Below are 17,978 nucleotides of genomic sequence, written 5' to 3'. Positions count from 1 at the left end.
TTCTTCTTAGAACAAAGCCCCATGACTGTTAATATGATCCCTGTGACCAGATATACCTTCAGTATTACTGATTCAGAGAATCAGTAATCTCGTTTCTAGTATCTCCCATATTATGTTTGGGTTTAAAAATAGATAGATATCAATGCGCCCGCGGTGTCCATGGAGAGAGGTTGAGGTGGCCGAGCTCCGGCCCGCCCGAGGCACCTGGGCGCCGGGACGTGGAAGATGTCGGCCTCGTTAGTCCGAGCCACTGTCCGGGCTGTGAGCAAGAGGAAGCTGCAGCCCACCCGAGCCGCCCTCACCCTGACACCTTCAGCAGTAAACAAGATAAAACAGCTTCTTAAAGATAAGCCTGAGCACGTAGGTGTGAAAGTCGGTGTCCGAACTAGGGGTTGTAATGGCCTTTCTTACATTCTGGAATATACAAAGACAAAGGGAGATTCTGATGAAGAAGTTGTTCAAGATGGAGTCAGAGTGTTCATCGAAAAGAAAGCACAGCTGACACTTTTAGGAACAGAAATGGACTATGTTGAAGACAAATTATCCAGTGAGTTTGTCTTCAATAACCCAAACATCAAAGGAACTTGTGGCTGTGGAGAAAGCTTTAATATTTGAAACCTCAGGACTCTTCTGGCTGTAAACTCCAGGAAAGCTTGCTGAAACCTTGGAGCTTGCTGAAGAAATCATGTCACTGTCACATGCCTAAGGTTTATAATATGTGGCCACCTTGTGAGGAAAATAAAGTGATGCATTTTGAAAATGGAAAAAAAAATAGATAGATAGATAGATAGATATTTTTAGTTGTCAATGGACCTTTGTATTTACTTGTTTGTTTATTTATTTATATGTGGTGCTGAGAATCACACCCAGTATCTCACACATGCTAGGCAAGTGCTCTATCACTGAGCCACAATCCCAGCCCCATGTTTGGCTTTTTTTTTTTTTTTTTTTAAATGTTTGACATATTTAGATAGAGAGGAGGGGAGGGTCTATGTCCCCTCTCATTGAAAGTAGACAGGCTTTCATGACTGTTTCAGGCAACATAGTACGGCAAAAGTGGCACACTGAGTCTTGGTCCCAGAACTGTGCCTTCCTGGCTGGAATACTCCTGCATGTAGCCCTGAGCTGCCAGATAAGCAGTCTGACTGCTGTGAGGAAGCTCAAACTCGCCCATGTAGAGAAACCACAGGAAGAGGTTTTGAGACAAAGAAAGAAATGCCCGGTCAGCCCCACTTACTACAGCCCCCTGCTATTCCACCTACCTGTATGCAAGTATATGAGACGCCCAGAGTCAGAATCACTCACTCACACCCTTTCCAAATCCCTGATCAGCAGAAATCATGACAGATAATAAAGTACCTGCAATAGATAACTGAAACATTCACTTCCCTCACAGAGTTTTGTTTTATGTTTTTCTTTACTGGGATTTGAACCCAGGGCCTCAGGGCCTCACACATGCTAGACTAGTGCTCTACCAATTGAGCTATATTGCCAGCCCTCTCCTCAATATATTAAAGAATGGGAAGGAAGGTGGATATTCTCCAGTGATAGTTAAAATTGGAAGATCTCTTAGGAAGTATCATCTGGCCCAAACTGATTGGCTTTGGAAAGAGGAATATTTTGACCTTCTGTTGTGGGATTCTAGATGTGATTTCTGAGGCAAGAGGAAAGTCATATTCAACATCCTCTTAGGCATTCCTTAGTTTCTTTGTTAGTCTGTAGCACATATTAAACTGTCATTTGTATTGCATAATTTTTGTTCATTTCTCTCAGTAGTCTACAACAGATTCCAGCATTTCTCAATGATGCTAATATTATATTGTGTCCCACTGATGCAAAAGTCATCTAAACTAAAGAGATAGATATGAATCTTCATCAGTCTCTCAAATATTCATCGAATTCCAGAGTTTCATGAATAAGTACTTGAAGAGAACCTGGAATCCTGACGGGCTCTTATATTTTGCACATCTTTGAGTCTTGCAACTCAATTAATAAAACCAACTGAGGTACATATGCTCAGCACCATGATAGGTGCTAGAAATATGAAAATAAATAAAAGAGATAGTCTTTGTCCTCATCGACCTTACAGACTAGGGGAGATGAGATGTAAATTAAATTTAGTATTTTAAGAAGTAAATAAAGAAAGCCAGGGAAGTACAGGAAGCTGTTGGAGCATAGACAAGAACTGTTTTCTAGGTAGGAAAGGCACCTGAATTAGAACCTTCAGCATATGTTACAAGCACTCAGGTAAAAAGAAGGAGCAAGAAAGGTAAACAACTTGAGAGTGAGAAATGTGAGTTCTGACTCTGCTCCCAACAAGAGTATAAATAATAATTATATCTATTTTAAGAGAGTTTGGGATGATAACTTGTAGGATCTTTTGACTCAACTCTTCATAATTTGTCTGTCTGTCTGTCTGTCTGTCTGTCTCTCTCTCTCTCTCTTTTTTTTTTTTTTTTTGCAGTGCTAGGGATTGAACCCAGGGCCTCACACATGCTAGGCAAGTGCTCTACCAATAAGGTATATTTCCAGCCCACAGTTTGTCTTTTAAATGAGTATTTTGATACCTCTCCCTCCCATGCAAGACTACTGTGTAGTTGAGTGACCACAACTTTATGAGCACCTGCTTAAAGTACTCGGAGCAATGTGCCACCTTCCTCACAGGGTTCCTCTAATAGGGGTTTACACAGGGAGGACCCTCCAAGGCATAGGGGTCCATTTGGGCTATACAGATCAACTCAGCCATGTAGAGATAACATGAAATAAAACCAAAGGAGCAGCATGCCTAGGTACAAATGTATCAACCTGAAATGCTAGAAACAAATGGATTAAAAGGGTAAATTGTTTGGCATCCACTTGAACAATGGGCATAATTCAGTATGGAAAGCCTAAAACCAATAATTTTGTCCACTATCTTGGTTTTAATCCTTAGGACAATCCTCTTGTAATGCCGGCAGTAGATGGGAACGAGTAAGTGTGGGGGGTATATATGGAGGAGGGAAAGAGGGAGGTAGGGAGGTAGAGAAAGAGTTGAGGAGGGTTTTCAAGATAGTGGAATAGAGAAGGTCACTTTCCTGGCTGCTCCATGGAATGAAATCTAGAAAGCAAATAGGCAGCTTCTCAGCAAGGTGGGTGAACAAAAAAAGGGGGGAGGGGGCATTCTTTACTGGAATTTAATATTTGATATTCAAAGCAGGGGACTCAGGAGACTAGATATAATAAAATAAGAAATAAATCCCCAGAGCCACAGCTGCTGCCACAGTTGGAGGCACCACCCAGAGTGGTCTATCTGTGAGCAAAGCGGAGGGATAAGCCCTGAGGTGTGTCTGGGCATGGAGAGTTTAGCAATCAAAGACACCGCCCCATTCAACTGAAAGAAACTGCCCAACTAAACTTTTCCTTGTGCCAGAAAGAAGCCAAATATATCTCGACTGCATGTGGAGGACAGAGGAAGAAACCATTTTGCAGCTGAAGCTGATTTCTGGCAAATCTGAGTTTGGTTCAAAATACAGGCCTGGGAAACCCACACTGCACAACATGGAATGTGCCTAAGGAGAAAATCAAATGTGGAAAGAGACTTACACAGGGGATAACAGGTCAAGGAAATGCACCTGGCTCTCCCTCTCCCCCTCCAAACTATCTGCTTACAGAACTGGCTGAGAGAGACTCACCTGGCTGGGATTCCAAAAGAGTAGGGGTGAGAGATATTGATTTTGGAGACTAAACCAGAGACCAGGAAATGTGGGGTCCACAGGTAATGCAATAACTAAGAATTAGCTCCTCCACCACATGGAAGCCAGGGGAGATCTTTGGGGTATAGTGCTGCAGCGTATAGTCCTCCAGCAACTGGCAATAGCTGGGCCCTGGTGTGCTGATTTAAAATCTCCAGACTAAATGGCATTCAGTGAAGAACATGGAGCCTACCAAAGCCTAAATCCTGACTCTGGGAATTCTGCCTATGGGATTACCTCTGTCACTCCAGCAACCTAACCCTGAAGTGAGCAAGCATCACACTCCAGCGACCCACCTAAAACTGCTGAGAAGGGAAGCTCAGAATATTTTGAACTCCAACAGAAACAACTCCGTAACTTTTCATCAAGATCTTTTTTTTTTCCCTTTTCTATGTTCATTTGTGATCTTAATGGTTCATGGACATTCATACACTCATATTTGGTACTGTTTCTCATTTTTAGAATTTTTAATTATTTTTTTCATTTGTTCTAATTAGTTACACATGAGAGTAGAATGCATTTGAGGGGAGGGTACCAGGGATTGAATTCAGTGGCACTAGACCACTGAGCCACTTCCCTAGCTCTACATTGTATTTTATTTAGAGACATGGTCTCACTGAACTGCTTACCTCCTTGCTTTTGCTGAGGCTGGCTTTGAACTCACAATCCATGCCTGACCAGACAGAATTTTTGATGTAAGTTATTTTTCATTGATCAGTTTTTTTGAGGACTAGGAAGTTCAATTAGTATATTTCAGTTATTTTTCATTCTTTTATTTGTAATTTTTTAAATGTTTGTGTGTGTGTGTGTGTGTGTGTGTGTGTATATATATTCTCTCACTTTTCTGTTTCCCTTCTTTCTCTCTTTGTCTTCTGCTAACAGCCAATCTCTATTATTCTTCCATTCACTCTTCCTTTAATTTTTTACTTCTGTCTTTGCTCCTCTCCCTGATAATCATGTCCTATAGCACTTCTGTTCTATAAATTGTGAACACTTTTTGAAAATTTACTGTGTTTATGGTAAGGGAATAAAAATAATTTTCCAATAATAAGATTGAATGTAAATTACTTAATCTCATCAATCAAAGATATAGACTGGCAGATTGGATTAAAAAGCAGAACCCAACAATATGCTATCTCCAAGAGGCTCACCTCATAGGCAAAGACATCAACAGACTGAAGGTAAAAGGACGGGGAAAACATATCATTCATATGAATCTCCTAAACAAGCAGAGTTTTCTATATTCATATCAGATAAAGGGACTTTAAGTCAAAGTTAATCAGAAGGGACAAAGAAGGCCATTTCATACTGCTTAAGTGAATTATACATCAGGAAGACATAACAATTGTAAATATTTATGCCCCAAACAATGAAGCATCTACATATATTAAAACAAACCCTTCTTAATTTCAAGAATCAAATAGACCTCAACATAATAATACTGGGTGACTTTAACACACCTCTCTCACCACTGGATAGATTCTCCAAACAAAAACTAAATAGAGAAGCTATAAAGCTTTAAAAAATTCCATTAATAATTTATACTTCACAGACATATATAGAACATTTCATCCATCAATGACTGAATACCCTTTCTTCTCAGTAGTACATGGATCCTTCTATAAAATAGACCATATCTTAGGACACAAAGCAGCTCTTAGTAAATACAATAAATAGAGATAATACTTTGCATTCTATCAGATCATAATGGAATGAAATTAGAAATCAACAATAAAATAAAAGATACAAGCTACCCCAACACCTGTAGACTAAATAATATGCTATTGAATGACCAATGGATAGCAGAATAAATCAGGAATGAGATTAAAAAAATACTTAGAGGTGAATAAGAATAGCAACACAACATATCAAAATATCTAGGACACTAAAAGGCAGTACTGAGGAAAGTTCATTGCATTGAACTCATTCATTAAAAGAATAGAAAGTGAACAGTTAATCCAGGTGCGGAGGCGCATGCCTATGATCCCAGCAGCTCATGGGGCTGAGACATGAGGATCGGAAGTTCAAAGCCAGCCTCAGCAAAAGTGAGAGGCTAAGCTAGGGATATGGCTCAGTGGTTGAGTGCCCCTGAGTTCAACCTCCTGTATCAAAAAAAAAAAAAAAAAAAGAAAGTCAACAATTAAATAACCTAACATGACATCTAAATCCCTAGAAAAAGAACAAAGCAACAACAAAAGCAGTAGAAGACAGAAAATAATGAAAATCAGAGCTGAAATTAATGAAATTGAAACAAAAAAATCCAAAAACTGAAGAAACAAAGAATTGGTTCTTTGAAAAAATAAATAAAATCGATAAACCCTTACCCAAGCTATTAAACAGAAATAGACAGAAAACTCAAATTTCTAAAATTCACGATGAAAAGGGAAATATCACAATGGACACTATTGAAGAAACTATTTTGAAAATTTATACTCCCATAAAATGAAGACATAAAAAAAATTTCTAGAGACATATGACCTATCTAAATTGTATCATGAGGACATAGAAAATTTAAACATATCTGTTTCAAATAATGAAATTAAAAATGCCATCAAAAGCCCACAAATAAAGAAAAGCCCAGGACCAGACATATTCTCAGCCAAGTTCTACCAGACTTTCAAAGAAGAACTAACACCAATCCTCCTTAAATTATTCCATGAAATAAAAAAGGAGGGAACCCTTCCAAACTCTTTCTATGAAGCTAGTATCACCCTGATACCAAAACCAAAGACACATCAAGGAAAGAAAACTTCAGACCAAATCCCTGATGAACATAGATACAAAAATTCTTAATAAAGTCCTGACAAATTGCATAAAAAAACATATTAAAAAGATAATGCACCAGGATCTAGTGGAGTTCATCCCAGGGATGCAAATTGGTTTCAACACATGGAAATCAATAATTCATCATAATTCATCATCAATAGACTTAAAAACAAGAATCACATGATTATCTCAATAGATGCAGAAAAGGCATTTGACAAAATACAGTATCCATTCAAGTTCAATGAAAAACTAGGAATAGTAGAAACGTACCTCAACATTGTAAAAGCTATATGGCTAAACCCACGGCTAACATCATTCTAAATGCAGAAAAAATGAAAGCATTCCCTTTAAAAACTTAACAAGACAACGATGTCCTCTTTCACCACTTCTATTCAACATCATCCTTGAAAATCTACAGAGGAATTAGAAGAAAGAAATTAAGTGGATACAAATAGGAAAAGAAGAAGTCAAACTATCACTGTTTGCTGATATCATGATTCTATATTTAGAAGATCCAAAAACTCCACCAGAAAACTTATAGAACTCATAAATGAATTCAGCAAAGTATCAGGATATAAAATCAAGATCCATAAAGCAAATGCATTCCTATGTATCCAGTGATGAATCCACTGAAAGAGAAATTAGGAAAACTACCCCATTCACAATGGCCTCAAAAAAAAAAAAAAACTTTGGGAATCAATCTAACAAAGGAGGTAAAAGAACTCTAGAATGAAAACAGAACACTAAATTAAGAAATTGAAGAAGACCTTAAACGATGGAAAGATCTCCCATGTTCTTAATAGGCAGATTCAATACTATCAAAATGGCTATACTACCGAAAGTGCTATACAGATTTAATGCAATTCCTATTAAGGTTCCAATGGCGTTCTTCATGGAAATAGAAAAGGCAGTCAAAAAATTCATTTGGAAAAATAAGAGGCCCAGAATAGCCAAAGCAATCCTCAGTTGGAAAAGTGAAGCAGAAGGCATCACAATACCAGATCTTAAGTTATACTACAGAGCTATATAACAAAAACAGCATGGTATTGGCACCAAAATAGACATGAAGACCAATGGCACAGAATAGGAGACACAAGGATAAACCCACATAAATACAGTTATCTCATACTAGACAAAGGCGCCAAAAACATACATTGGAGAAAAGATAGCCTCTTCATCAAATGGTGCTGGGAAAACTGAAAATCCATATGTAGCAAAATGAAATTAAACCCCTATCTCTCAACCTACACAAAACTCAAAGTGGACTAAGGACCTAGGTATTAGACCAGAAATCCTGTGCCTACTGAAAGAAAAAGTTGACCCAAATCTCTATCATGTCAGCTCAGGAACTAAATTCCCCAACAAGACTCCTAAAGCACAAGAAATAAAATCAAGAATCAATAAATGGGATGAAATCAAACTAAAAAGCTTCTTTATAGCAAAGGAAACAATCAAGAAAATGAAGAGAGAGCCTACATAATAGGAGAAAATCTTTGCCACATACACCTTAGATAGAGCATTAATCTCTAGGATATACAAGGAACTCAAAAAACACAAAAAACACCAATAACCCAGTCAATAAATGGGCAAATGAAATGAACAGACACTTCACAGAAGAAGTCTGATTGGTCAAGAAATACATGAAAAAATGTTCAACATCTCTAGCAATTAGAGAATTGCAAATTAAAGCTACACTGAGATTTCATCTCACTATAGTCAGAATGGCAATTATCAAGAATACAAGTAACAACAAATGTTGGCAAGGATGTGGGGGGAAAAGGCACACTCATACATTGCTGGTAGGACTGCAAATTGGTGCAACCACTCTGGAAAGCAAAGCAGATTCCTTAGAAAACTTGGAATGGAACCACCATTTGACTCAGTTACCCTACTCTTCGGTATATACCAACAATGACTTAAAATCAGCATACTACATGATTACTACATTGATGCAGCGACATCAATGTTCATAGCAATCCAATTCACAGTAACTAAGCTATGGAACCAATCCAGCTGCCCTTCAACAGATGATTGAATAAACAAAATGTGGTACACAATGGAATATTATTTAGCCATAAAGAAAAATAAAATTATGGCATTTGCTGGTAAATGGATGGAACTGGAGCAGTGAAATAAGCCATGCTAAGTGAAATAAGCCAAGACCAAAAAACAAAGACGAGATGTTCTGATATATGGATGCTTACACACAATAGTGGGGTGGGTAGATTAGAAGTTCATTGGATTAGACAAAGGGGAATGAAGGGAAGGGAGGGAAGATGGGAACAGAAAAGACAGTAGAATGAATCAGATATAACTTTCCTATGTTCATATATGAATTCACAACTAGTGAAACTCCAAATCATGTACATTCATAATAATGGGAAATTATATTCCATGTATGTATGTCAAAATACACTCTACTATCATATATAACTAAAAAGAACAAATAAAAAATTAAGAAAAAGAAATAGGCAAGGAGAAAGAGATTGATATATTTTGAGGAATGGGCTCATAAAATTTTGGAAAATGGGCTGGGGTGGTGGCTCAGTGGTAGAGTGCTTGCCTTGCATGCATGGGGCCCTGGGTTTGGTCCCAGCACAACATAAAAATAAAGATATTGTGTCCATCTACAAATAAAAAAATTTTTAAAAATTTGGAAAGTGGAAAGTCCAAAATTTCCAAATTAGGTATCAGGATAGAGATCTAGAGAAGAACCAGTGTTGCAGTTCCATTTCAAAAACTGCTGCAGAATTCCCTCTTGCTGGGGGAGGTTATTTATTTATTTATTTATTTATTTATGTCCTGTTTTGGTTGGTTGGTTGGTTTTGTTGTCGTATCCAGTATCAGGGAATTAAACTCAGGTCTTTGAACATGTTAAACAAGCACTCTACAACTGAGCTACATCCCAGCCCAGTCTTTTGTTTTATTTAGGTTTTCAACTGATTGGATGGTGCCTACCCACCTTATAGCCGACAATCTATAAACCATCAATTTTATTTTTCCTGCTTCTTTTTTTCCCCACATTTTTAAATTGGTGGATTACAGTTGTACACATTGATGAGATTTGTCATTATATATTCATACATGTACACAATGTGACAATATAATTTGACTAATATAACTTCTCAGAATCTCTCTCCTCCCTCTAACCTCCCACCCCTTAGTCCCTTTCCTCTACTGATCTCCCTTTGATTTTTAGGAGATCCACCCCCATCACTGGGCTTTTATTCCTGAATGTTAGCTAAACTCATTAGGCATAACCTACTGGCATCAAAATATTGGGCAGTCGAGTTACCTGTTTACCTCCTTATTACTATAGGAATGGGTTATGTATTCTTATTTGGAATTAACATGATGAGTGCTTCTCCACTTAACTCCATTCATACAATCACAGATAACTATGCTAAAAATCAACAGCAGAAGAAATACCAAGCAGAGGCCATCCCAGCATTAACAGAGAGTCCTAGGGACTGGGGTTGTGGCTCAGTGGTAGAGCACTTGCCTCACATGCATTAGCCCCTGGGTTCTATCCTCAGCATCACATATAAATAAACAAATAAAATAAAGGTATTGAGTCCATCTACAACTGAAAAAAAATTAAAAAAAACAGAGAGTCCCATTAGTAAAGTAAACGAAATGTTCTTTCTTGCAGCCAAAGAACTTTACACCAAAAACTGAGTTGCATGTCAAGATGCTAATATCAAGCATGATGTTTTGACGGAATAATTTTGACCACAATTATCTATTTTCTCTTATTATTGCTCAATATTGAAATGTAAAAAATTGAAAGTTGTTCTTCCCAAGTAAATTTTAATGAATATTGTAAATGTTTTAAAATATTCATCATTAATAGAATAAATAAAATACAGCATTAAAAATAAATAAATAAAATTGAAGCATCTGCAATCAATTATGAAGCACACCGGTGATCCACATCCTTCAGTATCTCCAGGCTGAATTTCAGTTGCTAGTTCCCTGCTTTCCAGTGCACACCTCACAGTTTGGCCCAGTCAAGTGAATCCCAGCACCAGAAATCCACAGTGGCTCTGCATCAGGACTTCCCAGTGGTTCAACATCTGGGCTTGCTTAGAACAAGCATCTGATTCAGGAGTAGTTTACCACCATCATATTTCTAAATAAGAAAAAGACATTTTGCTTATTCCTACTACAAAAGCAATATATAATTATTATAAAAAATCATAAATATGAGAAAGCAAAGAATATAAAAATCACTCATAATCCCTACCTCTTGGAGAAAACTACTGATTCTTTCAGGGATTTGTTTTTCAAAATTGATATGGAACAAGGTATACTATTTCATAACTTTTTATTTATACACATTTTTCTATATCATTAAATATTTTATAATATTGTTTGTGCGTGTGTGTGTGTGTGTGTGTATCGTGCCAGGATTAAACCCAGGACCTTGCATATGCTAGGTAAGCCCTTACCACTAAACTATATCCCCAGCTCTATGCTATCCCTTTTAAGGGCTGGCTAATATGGATGTAACAATGAGCTCTGAACCCAACAGACCACTCATTAACTTCATCCTTTTGAAAGCTGAAAGGCAAATGGGATGACCAACTATGGCCACTCCCTTATTCAAGGGAAGACCACAACTATAGGAAAAGCCACATGTGTGAAAGTGAATGGATAGTGATTTCTTAGTTTTTCCTTTGAATGTGAATATATTTTTTATGATTAGGAGAAGATTTCCATTTTAAAATAGAAGAAATCTAGAATATTCATGTTTGCCTCTTTGTTCTCTAGACAGAGAACAATGGGAAAAAAATAGCTGTAACTAAAAGTGAACTAAAGTATCTTCATTCATATTTTATGTGTTTATTTAGGATCAATACACTGTTTGGTTTGGGAAGGATTTAAGGCAACCATTCAATTAAAGGAAAAATGAAGATAACAAGCACAGATGCTCCCAGTCACCTGGGATGTGGATTGGTAGTACTGACTATGGGTCTAATTATAACAGTTAAGGTTATTTAGTACTTTTTCTGTGCCAGGCATGAGATAAGAACTTTATTTTCTCATTTAAAGGTCAAAACAGGGGTCAGGGTTAGTGACTCAGTGGTAAAGTAATTGCCTAGCATGTGTGAAGCAGTGGGTTCATAAATAAATAAAATAAAGGTCCATCAACAACTAAAAAAAATTAAAAAAAATAATTAAAGGTCAAAACAACTCTGTGGAGTGTACAGTTATAATCTGCCTCCCACCCCTCACCTCCAGCCAGTTCTGAAGATTGAACCCAGGGTCATGTAAATGCAAGGCAAGGACTCTACCACTGAGCTACATCCCCAGCCCTGTAATCACCTATTTTTATTTATTTATTTTTATTTTTTAGTTGTGGATGGACATGATACCTTTATTTATTTTTATGTGGTGCTGAGGATCAAACACAGTGCCTCCCATGTGCTAGGCAAGCGCTCTACCACTGAGCTACACCCGCAGCCCTTTAATCACCTGTTTTAAGGGCAAGGAAATAGGTTTTGAGAGGTTTAGTGACTTGGCAGTGGGAGACATCCAGTTGATGGCAGAGCCAATGTTCAGATCAGCCTTATTTTAAAGCCTGGGCTCTTCTATGCCATACTGAAAAGTAGCCATCCATGGTGGGCAGAATAACGCCCACACCCAACCAACATGTCTACCTTCACATTCCCAGAACTTGTGACTATGTTACCTTGTGTGGCAAAGGGAATTGAGGTAGCAGACAAAATGAAGGCTGCTAAACTAGTGGACCTTAAAACAGGGAGACTATCCTGGATGATCTGGTTTGACCCAGTGTAATCACAGGGGTCCTTAAAAGTGAAAGAAAAGTTAGAGCACAACAGAAGCCAGGGTAGAGGGATACAACCTGAAGACTCAGCCTGCCACTGCCAGCGCTGAAGGTAGAAGGGAGCCGTGAGCCAAGGGCTGAGGGCAGCTGCTAGAAACTGGAAAAGGGGAGACAATGGATTCTTCCCTAGAGCTGGCTGACACCTGGGTTTTGGCCTAGTGATACCCATGTTGGACTTCTGACCTACAGAGCTACAGGAGACATTTATGCTGTTTCAATTCACCATGTTTGTGGTAATTATATATCATCATTCTGTCAATGTCTGAAAACCAGACAGAAGAGCCGCAGTGTAGTACAGGTGTAGACAAAACAACTGCCTGCAGGTAAACCCATGATTTTCCTTATTTTATTTTTTATTTATTTTATTTTATTTTTATTTATTTATTTTTTTTTGGTGCTGGGGATTGAATCTAGTGCCTTGCACATACTAGGAAAGCACTTTACTACTGAACTATACCCCCAGTCCTGAATTTTCTTATTTTCTAAAGTACCTATAAATAGGATCACAAAGATGTGGGTCAAGTGACATAGACAAGATGATTTTAGCCTGCAGGGAAATAAATGATTTGCTGGCTTGCTAGTCCCCTGTGACCTTGTGAAACTTCTGAGGTTTTGATTTTTATTGTTTGCAGTCCTGGGAATTCAATCCAGGGCCTCATGTATGTTAGCCAAGTGCTCTCCCACTGAGCTACACCCCTATGCCTAAAACATTTGTTTTTAAAAATTACATCCTCAAGTATCATCTAGGAAAAAAGTGAATTGTAAAATATGTTTCAATACCCGAATGAACTGGCTTGCTGGATGTAGTTATTGAAGAAAGAACTTTGGTTGGATGTCACCAAATTTGAATTTTGCCTCTATCATTTCTGTTTGTGCATACATGATATAATATTTGTTTTCTATTATTTTTTTATATGCGGTTCTGGGAATTGAACCCAGAGCCTCACACATACCAGATAAGCACTTTACTACTGAGTTACATAATTTTTCTAAACTTCAATTTCTTAATCTGTAGGATAGGCTGAAATTACTATGTTAAAATATGGTCAATAAAGATTTAATCATATGACGGTCAAGAGCACTGATCAATGTGCCTAGCACAGGGTAGGTGCTCAATAAATACTAACATTATTCCTTTCCATTAGTTAAATACTGTGCAGACTTTGTCACTAGCATTGAAGAAATGCTGGTTTTTTCTCTCAGTTCTCTTTCTATGACAAGAAGCTTGCATACAGTTTATAAAATGCTACCAATATTTTAGATTAGAAATAAAGAATAAAATAATGTGGGCCTGGGGTTGTGGCTCAGTGGTAGAGTGCTTGCCTAGCACATGTGAGGCACTGGGTTCAATTCTCAGCACCACATAAAAATAAAGGCATTGTGTCCATCTACAACTAAAAAAAAATTTTTTAAAGAATAAAATCATGCATTCTAGAAAGTATGCATGGAGGTCAAACTGGAAATGTCCTAATCCAGATTTTCCAGTTCCTTATATTCTATCACTGATCCAAAAGGCTAAAGGGTTTTTGTTACTACAACTAAACTTCATCAGACACACTGGCATACCATGTAACATTTAAAAATGAAACTCATCAATCAATAAACCTCTCCTACTTCTTAACAATACTATTTTAATACAAATATTAATAAAGCATTCATACTGAGAGAGAGAGAGAGAGAGAGAGAGAGAGAGAGAGAGAGAGAGAGAAAATGAATCTTTTTTGTAGATGGACACAACACAATGTCTTTATTTTTATGTGGTGCTGAGAATCGAACCCAGGTCCTGCCAGTCCTAAGCAAGTGCTCTACTGCTGAGCCACAATTCCAGCCCCATACTTTGAAATTTATGAAAGAATATTGATTCATATATAATGCCTGTCTAATGATTCAGACTGACCACAATACCATTGATCTTTTTTTTTTTTTTTCCCAGGTAGCATACACTCAACCACTGAGCCACATCCCTAGCCCTTTCTTGTATTTTATCTAGAGACAGGGTCTCCCTGAGTTGCTTAGTACCTCACCATTGCTGAGGCTGCCTTTGAACTTTCGAACCTCCTGCCTCAGCCTACTGAGCCACTGGGATTACAGGTATGCACCACAGCACCCAAATCCAGTGATCCTTAATGGCTTTAGAGTTAGTTATTGAGTATTTTCTTGATAGAATAGTGTATAACAGTAATTCATAGTAAACAATTTGCCTATATTTTGTTCTGATGTAGTTATTGTTTTGGAAAAAATAGTCTATATGATATCAAGAACTCTAGAACGATAGTTGGGGTTGTAGCTCAGTGGTAGAGTGCTTGTCTAGCACATGTGACACCCTGAGTTCAATCCTCAGCATCATATAAAGATAAATAAATAAAATAAAGGTATTGTATCCATTAAAAAAATAAAGTGTAGTAAAATTAAAAAAAAAAAAAAGAAAAAGAAAACTAGAACGGATTTTTTTAAAGAATCAGCCAGGTTTGGTTGGTAACCAAACTTTGGTAACATAGGATTTCCTTAAGGATGAATGGGGGGATACCAGGATACCAGCTATGGCCCCCTTCTCCTTCTCAGGAGAAGTCTATATTCCCCCTTTTAAAATAAACCCTGCTTTATATGCTTGCCTTGGCATGCTTCTCTAGTGTTGTACTTTAACATGTGAGGGAGCAGAACTCTGTAACCAGCGGTATCACAAGGGCGAACGCCAACTCAAGAGTGACTATTGGGTGACACTTGATCGGCTCTTCATGGCCTACCCGGGATATGGAGGAGGGTTTGGAAATTTTAGTGGTCAGATGCCAGGAATGCAAATGCCAGGAACAGGTCCAAACATGTTCCCTGGTGGTTACTCTGGGTACCCAGCATATTCAGACAATTATTCTTCAGCTGATGATGCTATGTGGAACTATTTCACTGCTGTTGCTGGACAGGATGGTGAAGTGGATGCTGAGGAACTTCAGAAATGTTTGACACAGTCTGGAATCAGTGGAACTTATTCTCCCTTCAGTTTGGAAACGTGCAGAATTATGATTGCCATGTTGGATAGAGATTACACAGGAAAAATGGGGTTTAATGAATTCAAGGAGCTTTGGGCAGCTCTTAATGCCTGGAAACAGAACTTCATGACCATTGATCAAGACCGAAGTGGCACAGTAGAGCATCATGAGCTGAGTCAAGCCATTGCTATTATGGGCTATAGGCTGAGTCCTCAAACGTTAACTGCTATTGTTAGACGTTATAGTAAGAATGGCAGAATTTTCTTTGATGATTACGTTGCTTGCTGTGTGAAGCTTCGAGCATTGACAGATTTCTTTAGGAGAAGAGACCACTTGCAACAAGGGTGTGTGAACTTAATTTATGATGACTTTTTGCAGGGGACCATGGTAATTTGAATGCCTTGTATTTGAAAGCAGAAGAAATACTGTGAATTTGTTTGCTTGGAAGAAGTGAACTGGACTAACTTAAATTAAAACTCTGGGTGCTTTTTCTGATCCTACTTGTTTAATTTTTTTCCTAACTATGTGTTTTTACTTTAATCCATAGTTCAAAGCAAGAAAAGATAGAGAAAGATTGTTTTTTTTCAAAAGTTATCATTTTGCAAATATCTGCACACTGTTGTAGAATATTGGCACAGAATTAATTGGTGTCAAAACTTCTTACCCTTAATTTTTAACAGTGAAAACCTAGAGGAATGTACTAATGAAATTATGTAAGATTATGTAAAGAAGCCAAATGACTAAAGCTTAGATAAATTTATACTTATATGAGAGATACAGATTACACTTTTGAATTGTATTTGTAGAGGGAGGTGTTTGAGGGTCAGCTAGAAGGGAAAGTCTGGATTTTGTGCCATCTTTGTAGTAGGATTTGTTCTTTGATCACATAATCAAAGAACATAACCTTTTAGGTTTTTGCCTATGAAGAAGAAAATTGCAGTTACTACAAATGTATCCTAATTTGAATCTATAGAAAAAAAACTACAGTAGGCATTGCTTTTCCTTTTTAAAATTTTTTTGCACTGCATATTTTTCTTCAATATATTATACTGTCTACTGTGAAATAAAAAGTTCTTTAAAAACCAGAAAAAAAAAAAAAGGATGAATGGATGGCATTTTGAGCTCAGTATACTGAAACAATACACACCAACTGTGACAAATTAGGATTTAGGGTCACCATTTGAGAGTCTGAATAATTCCTCCAAGCAATCTTTATATATATATATATATATATATATATATATATATATATATATATATATGTGTGTGTGTGTGTGTGTGTGTGTGTGTGTGTGTTTATATTTTAGTTGCAGATGGACACATTATGTTTATTTTATTTTTAGGTGATGCTGAGGATCGAACCCAATGCCAGATGCATGCTAGGTGAATGCTCTACCACTGAGCCATAGCCCCAGCCCTCCAAGCAATCTTTTAGTAGGGAACCTTTTAAAACTTATGTGATTGTTTATATAATTCTCTGGAAATGCAGTTGCGAAGAAAAAATTTATTTTCTTATACCTCTCTTGCACATCCTATCCACCTCCCAATCACTTCTACTCAAATCTTCATGTAGGTCCATCTAGCCTAGGGGGAAGAGGGAAGGAACAGGGAGCAAGTACTGAAATTTGCTCAAACCTCTCCTTTTTCACATGCTCCTTCTGAGAAGACTGAGAACCACAAGGAAGTCAAGAACTATTACAGTATGACTCCACTTCTTCCCACAACCAGGCTAAGCAGGATTTATAAGCATATCTTATATGTACAAGGCCCAAGGTGGCTCCTTTAATCAGTCATGTCAACTCTTCAACAGATCCAGGTATAGGATCTGTAAGTATATCTTTAGGCCTATCTAAAGGGAATAGGCCAAATCATAGCCCCCTTTGTAGCCTGTGTGTTCCAAGAAGCCAACAGAAATTTCATTTGTATTTGTATTTGTGGCATACGGCACACAAAGCACATTTAATAATCATTGATTGAGCAAAAATACTCAGTCATGAACTTCAGCAATCTACCTCTGTTTATTGAACTTTGTTCCATCCTGCTATCAGCTATTAGAGGCTCTCTACTCATTCTCCTATTTCCATCCTGTCCTCACTTCTGTTATTGTCCTGACAGTGTTAGCTTTGCCACTTCACTGCAATTCTGTGCTGGGGACACTGTTCCAGATCCCTAAGGAACCACTCTTCAGTCTGCAGAGGCCTGCCCTAGACTCTATACTGGTCCCATGCTGACTCAACCTGGTCAGAAAGGTCCAGCCATGATTCAGGAGAATTAGCAACTGTGCAAAGTTTTAAGAAAATTCTCACTTTGAGATACATCACTGTGTCAGTCAACTTTTTGTTGCTATGACCAAAATACCTGACAAGGACAACTGAGAGGAGGAAAAGTTTATTTTAGCTCAGTTTTAGAGGTTCAGTCCATGATGGGCTGACTCTGGGCCCAAGGTGAGTCAGGAAATCATGGCAGAAGGGTGTGGCAGAGGACCATGTCTTCATTTATGGCTGGCCAGGAAGCAGAGAGAGAAAGGAGAAGGGACCCAAGGAAAGATGAACACTTCCATGATATAAGGGGGGTGACTCAAAATGGGATAGGGAGGAAGAGCATGAGAAGAAGACTACCACTAAATAGGGAAGAGAGGTGGGAGGG

At 37.8% G+C, this 17,978-nt stretch overlaps 2 protein-coding genes and 1 pseudogene across 2 annotated transcripts; all 3 read left to right on the top strand.

Annotated features, from left to right (window-relative positions):
* Window positions 1-196: 196 nt before the first annotated feature.
* On the top strand, window positions 197-747 carry LOC113177582 (iron-sulfur cluster assembly 1 homolog, mitochondrial). Its single transcript, XM_026382133.2, has one exon. It carries the CDS (start codon window positions 226-228, stop codon window positions 613-615), a length of 390 nt encoding a protein of 129 aa, XP_026237918.2. The 5' UTR covers window positions 197-225; the 3' UTR covers window positions 616-747.
* Window positions 748-1,024: 277 nt separating this feature from the next.
* On the top strand, window positions 1,025-10,175 carry LOC144253388 (phosphatidylinositol N-acetylglucosaminyltransferase subunit P pseudogene; annotated as a pseudogene).
* A 4,869-nt stretch (window positions 10,176-15,044) lies between these two features.
* LOC144250677 (grancalcin) lies at window positions 15,045-16,409 on the top strand. Its single transcript, XM_077793631.1, has one exon. The coding sequence runs from the start codon at window positions 15,084-15,086 to the stop codon at window positions 15,726-15,728; it is 645 nt and encodes a 214-aa protein (XP_077649757.1). The 5' UTR covers window positions 15,045-15,083; the 3' UTR covers window positions 15,729-16,409.
* Window positions 16,410-17,978: the final 1,569 nt, after the last annotated feature.

Source organism: Urocitellus parryii, chromosome 2, assembly GCF_045843805.1.
Source record: "Urocitellus parryii isolate mUroPar1 chromosome 2, mUroPar1.hap1, whole genome shotgun sequence".
NCBI lineage: Eukaryota > Metazoa > Chordata > Mammalia > Rodentia > Sciuridae > Urocitellus > Urocitellus parryii.
This window is presented reverse-complemented; position numbering and strand designations above follow the sequence as displayed.

Coding starts and splice junctions, on each gene's coding strand:
- LOC144250677 (XM_077793631.1), top strand. CDS start 15,084: ATGGCCTACCCGGGATATGGAGGAGGGTTTGGAAATTTTAGTGGTCAG.
- LOC113177582 (XM_026382133.2), top strand. CDS start 226: ATGTCGGCCTCGTTAGTCCGAGCCACTGTCCGGGCTGTGAGCAAGAGG.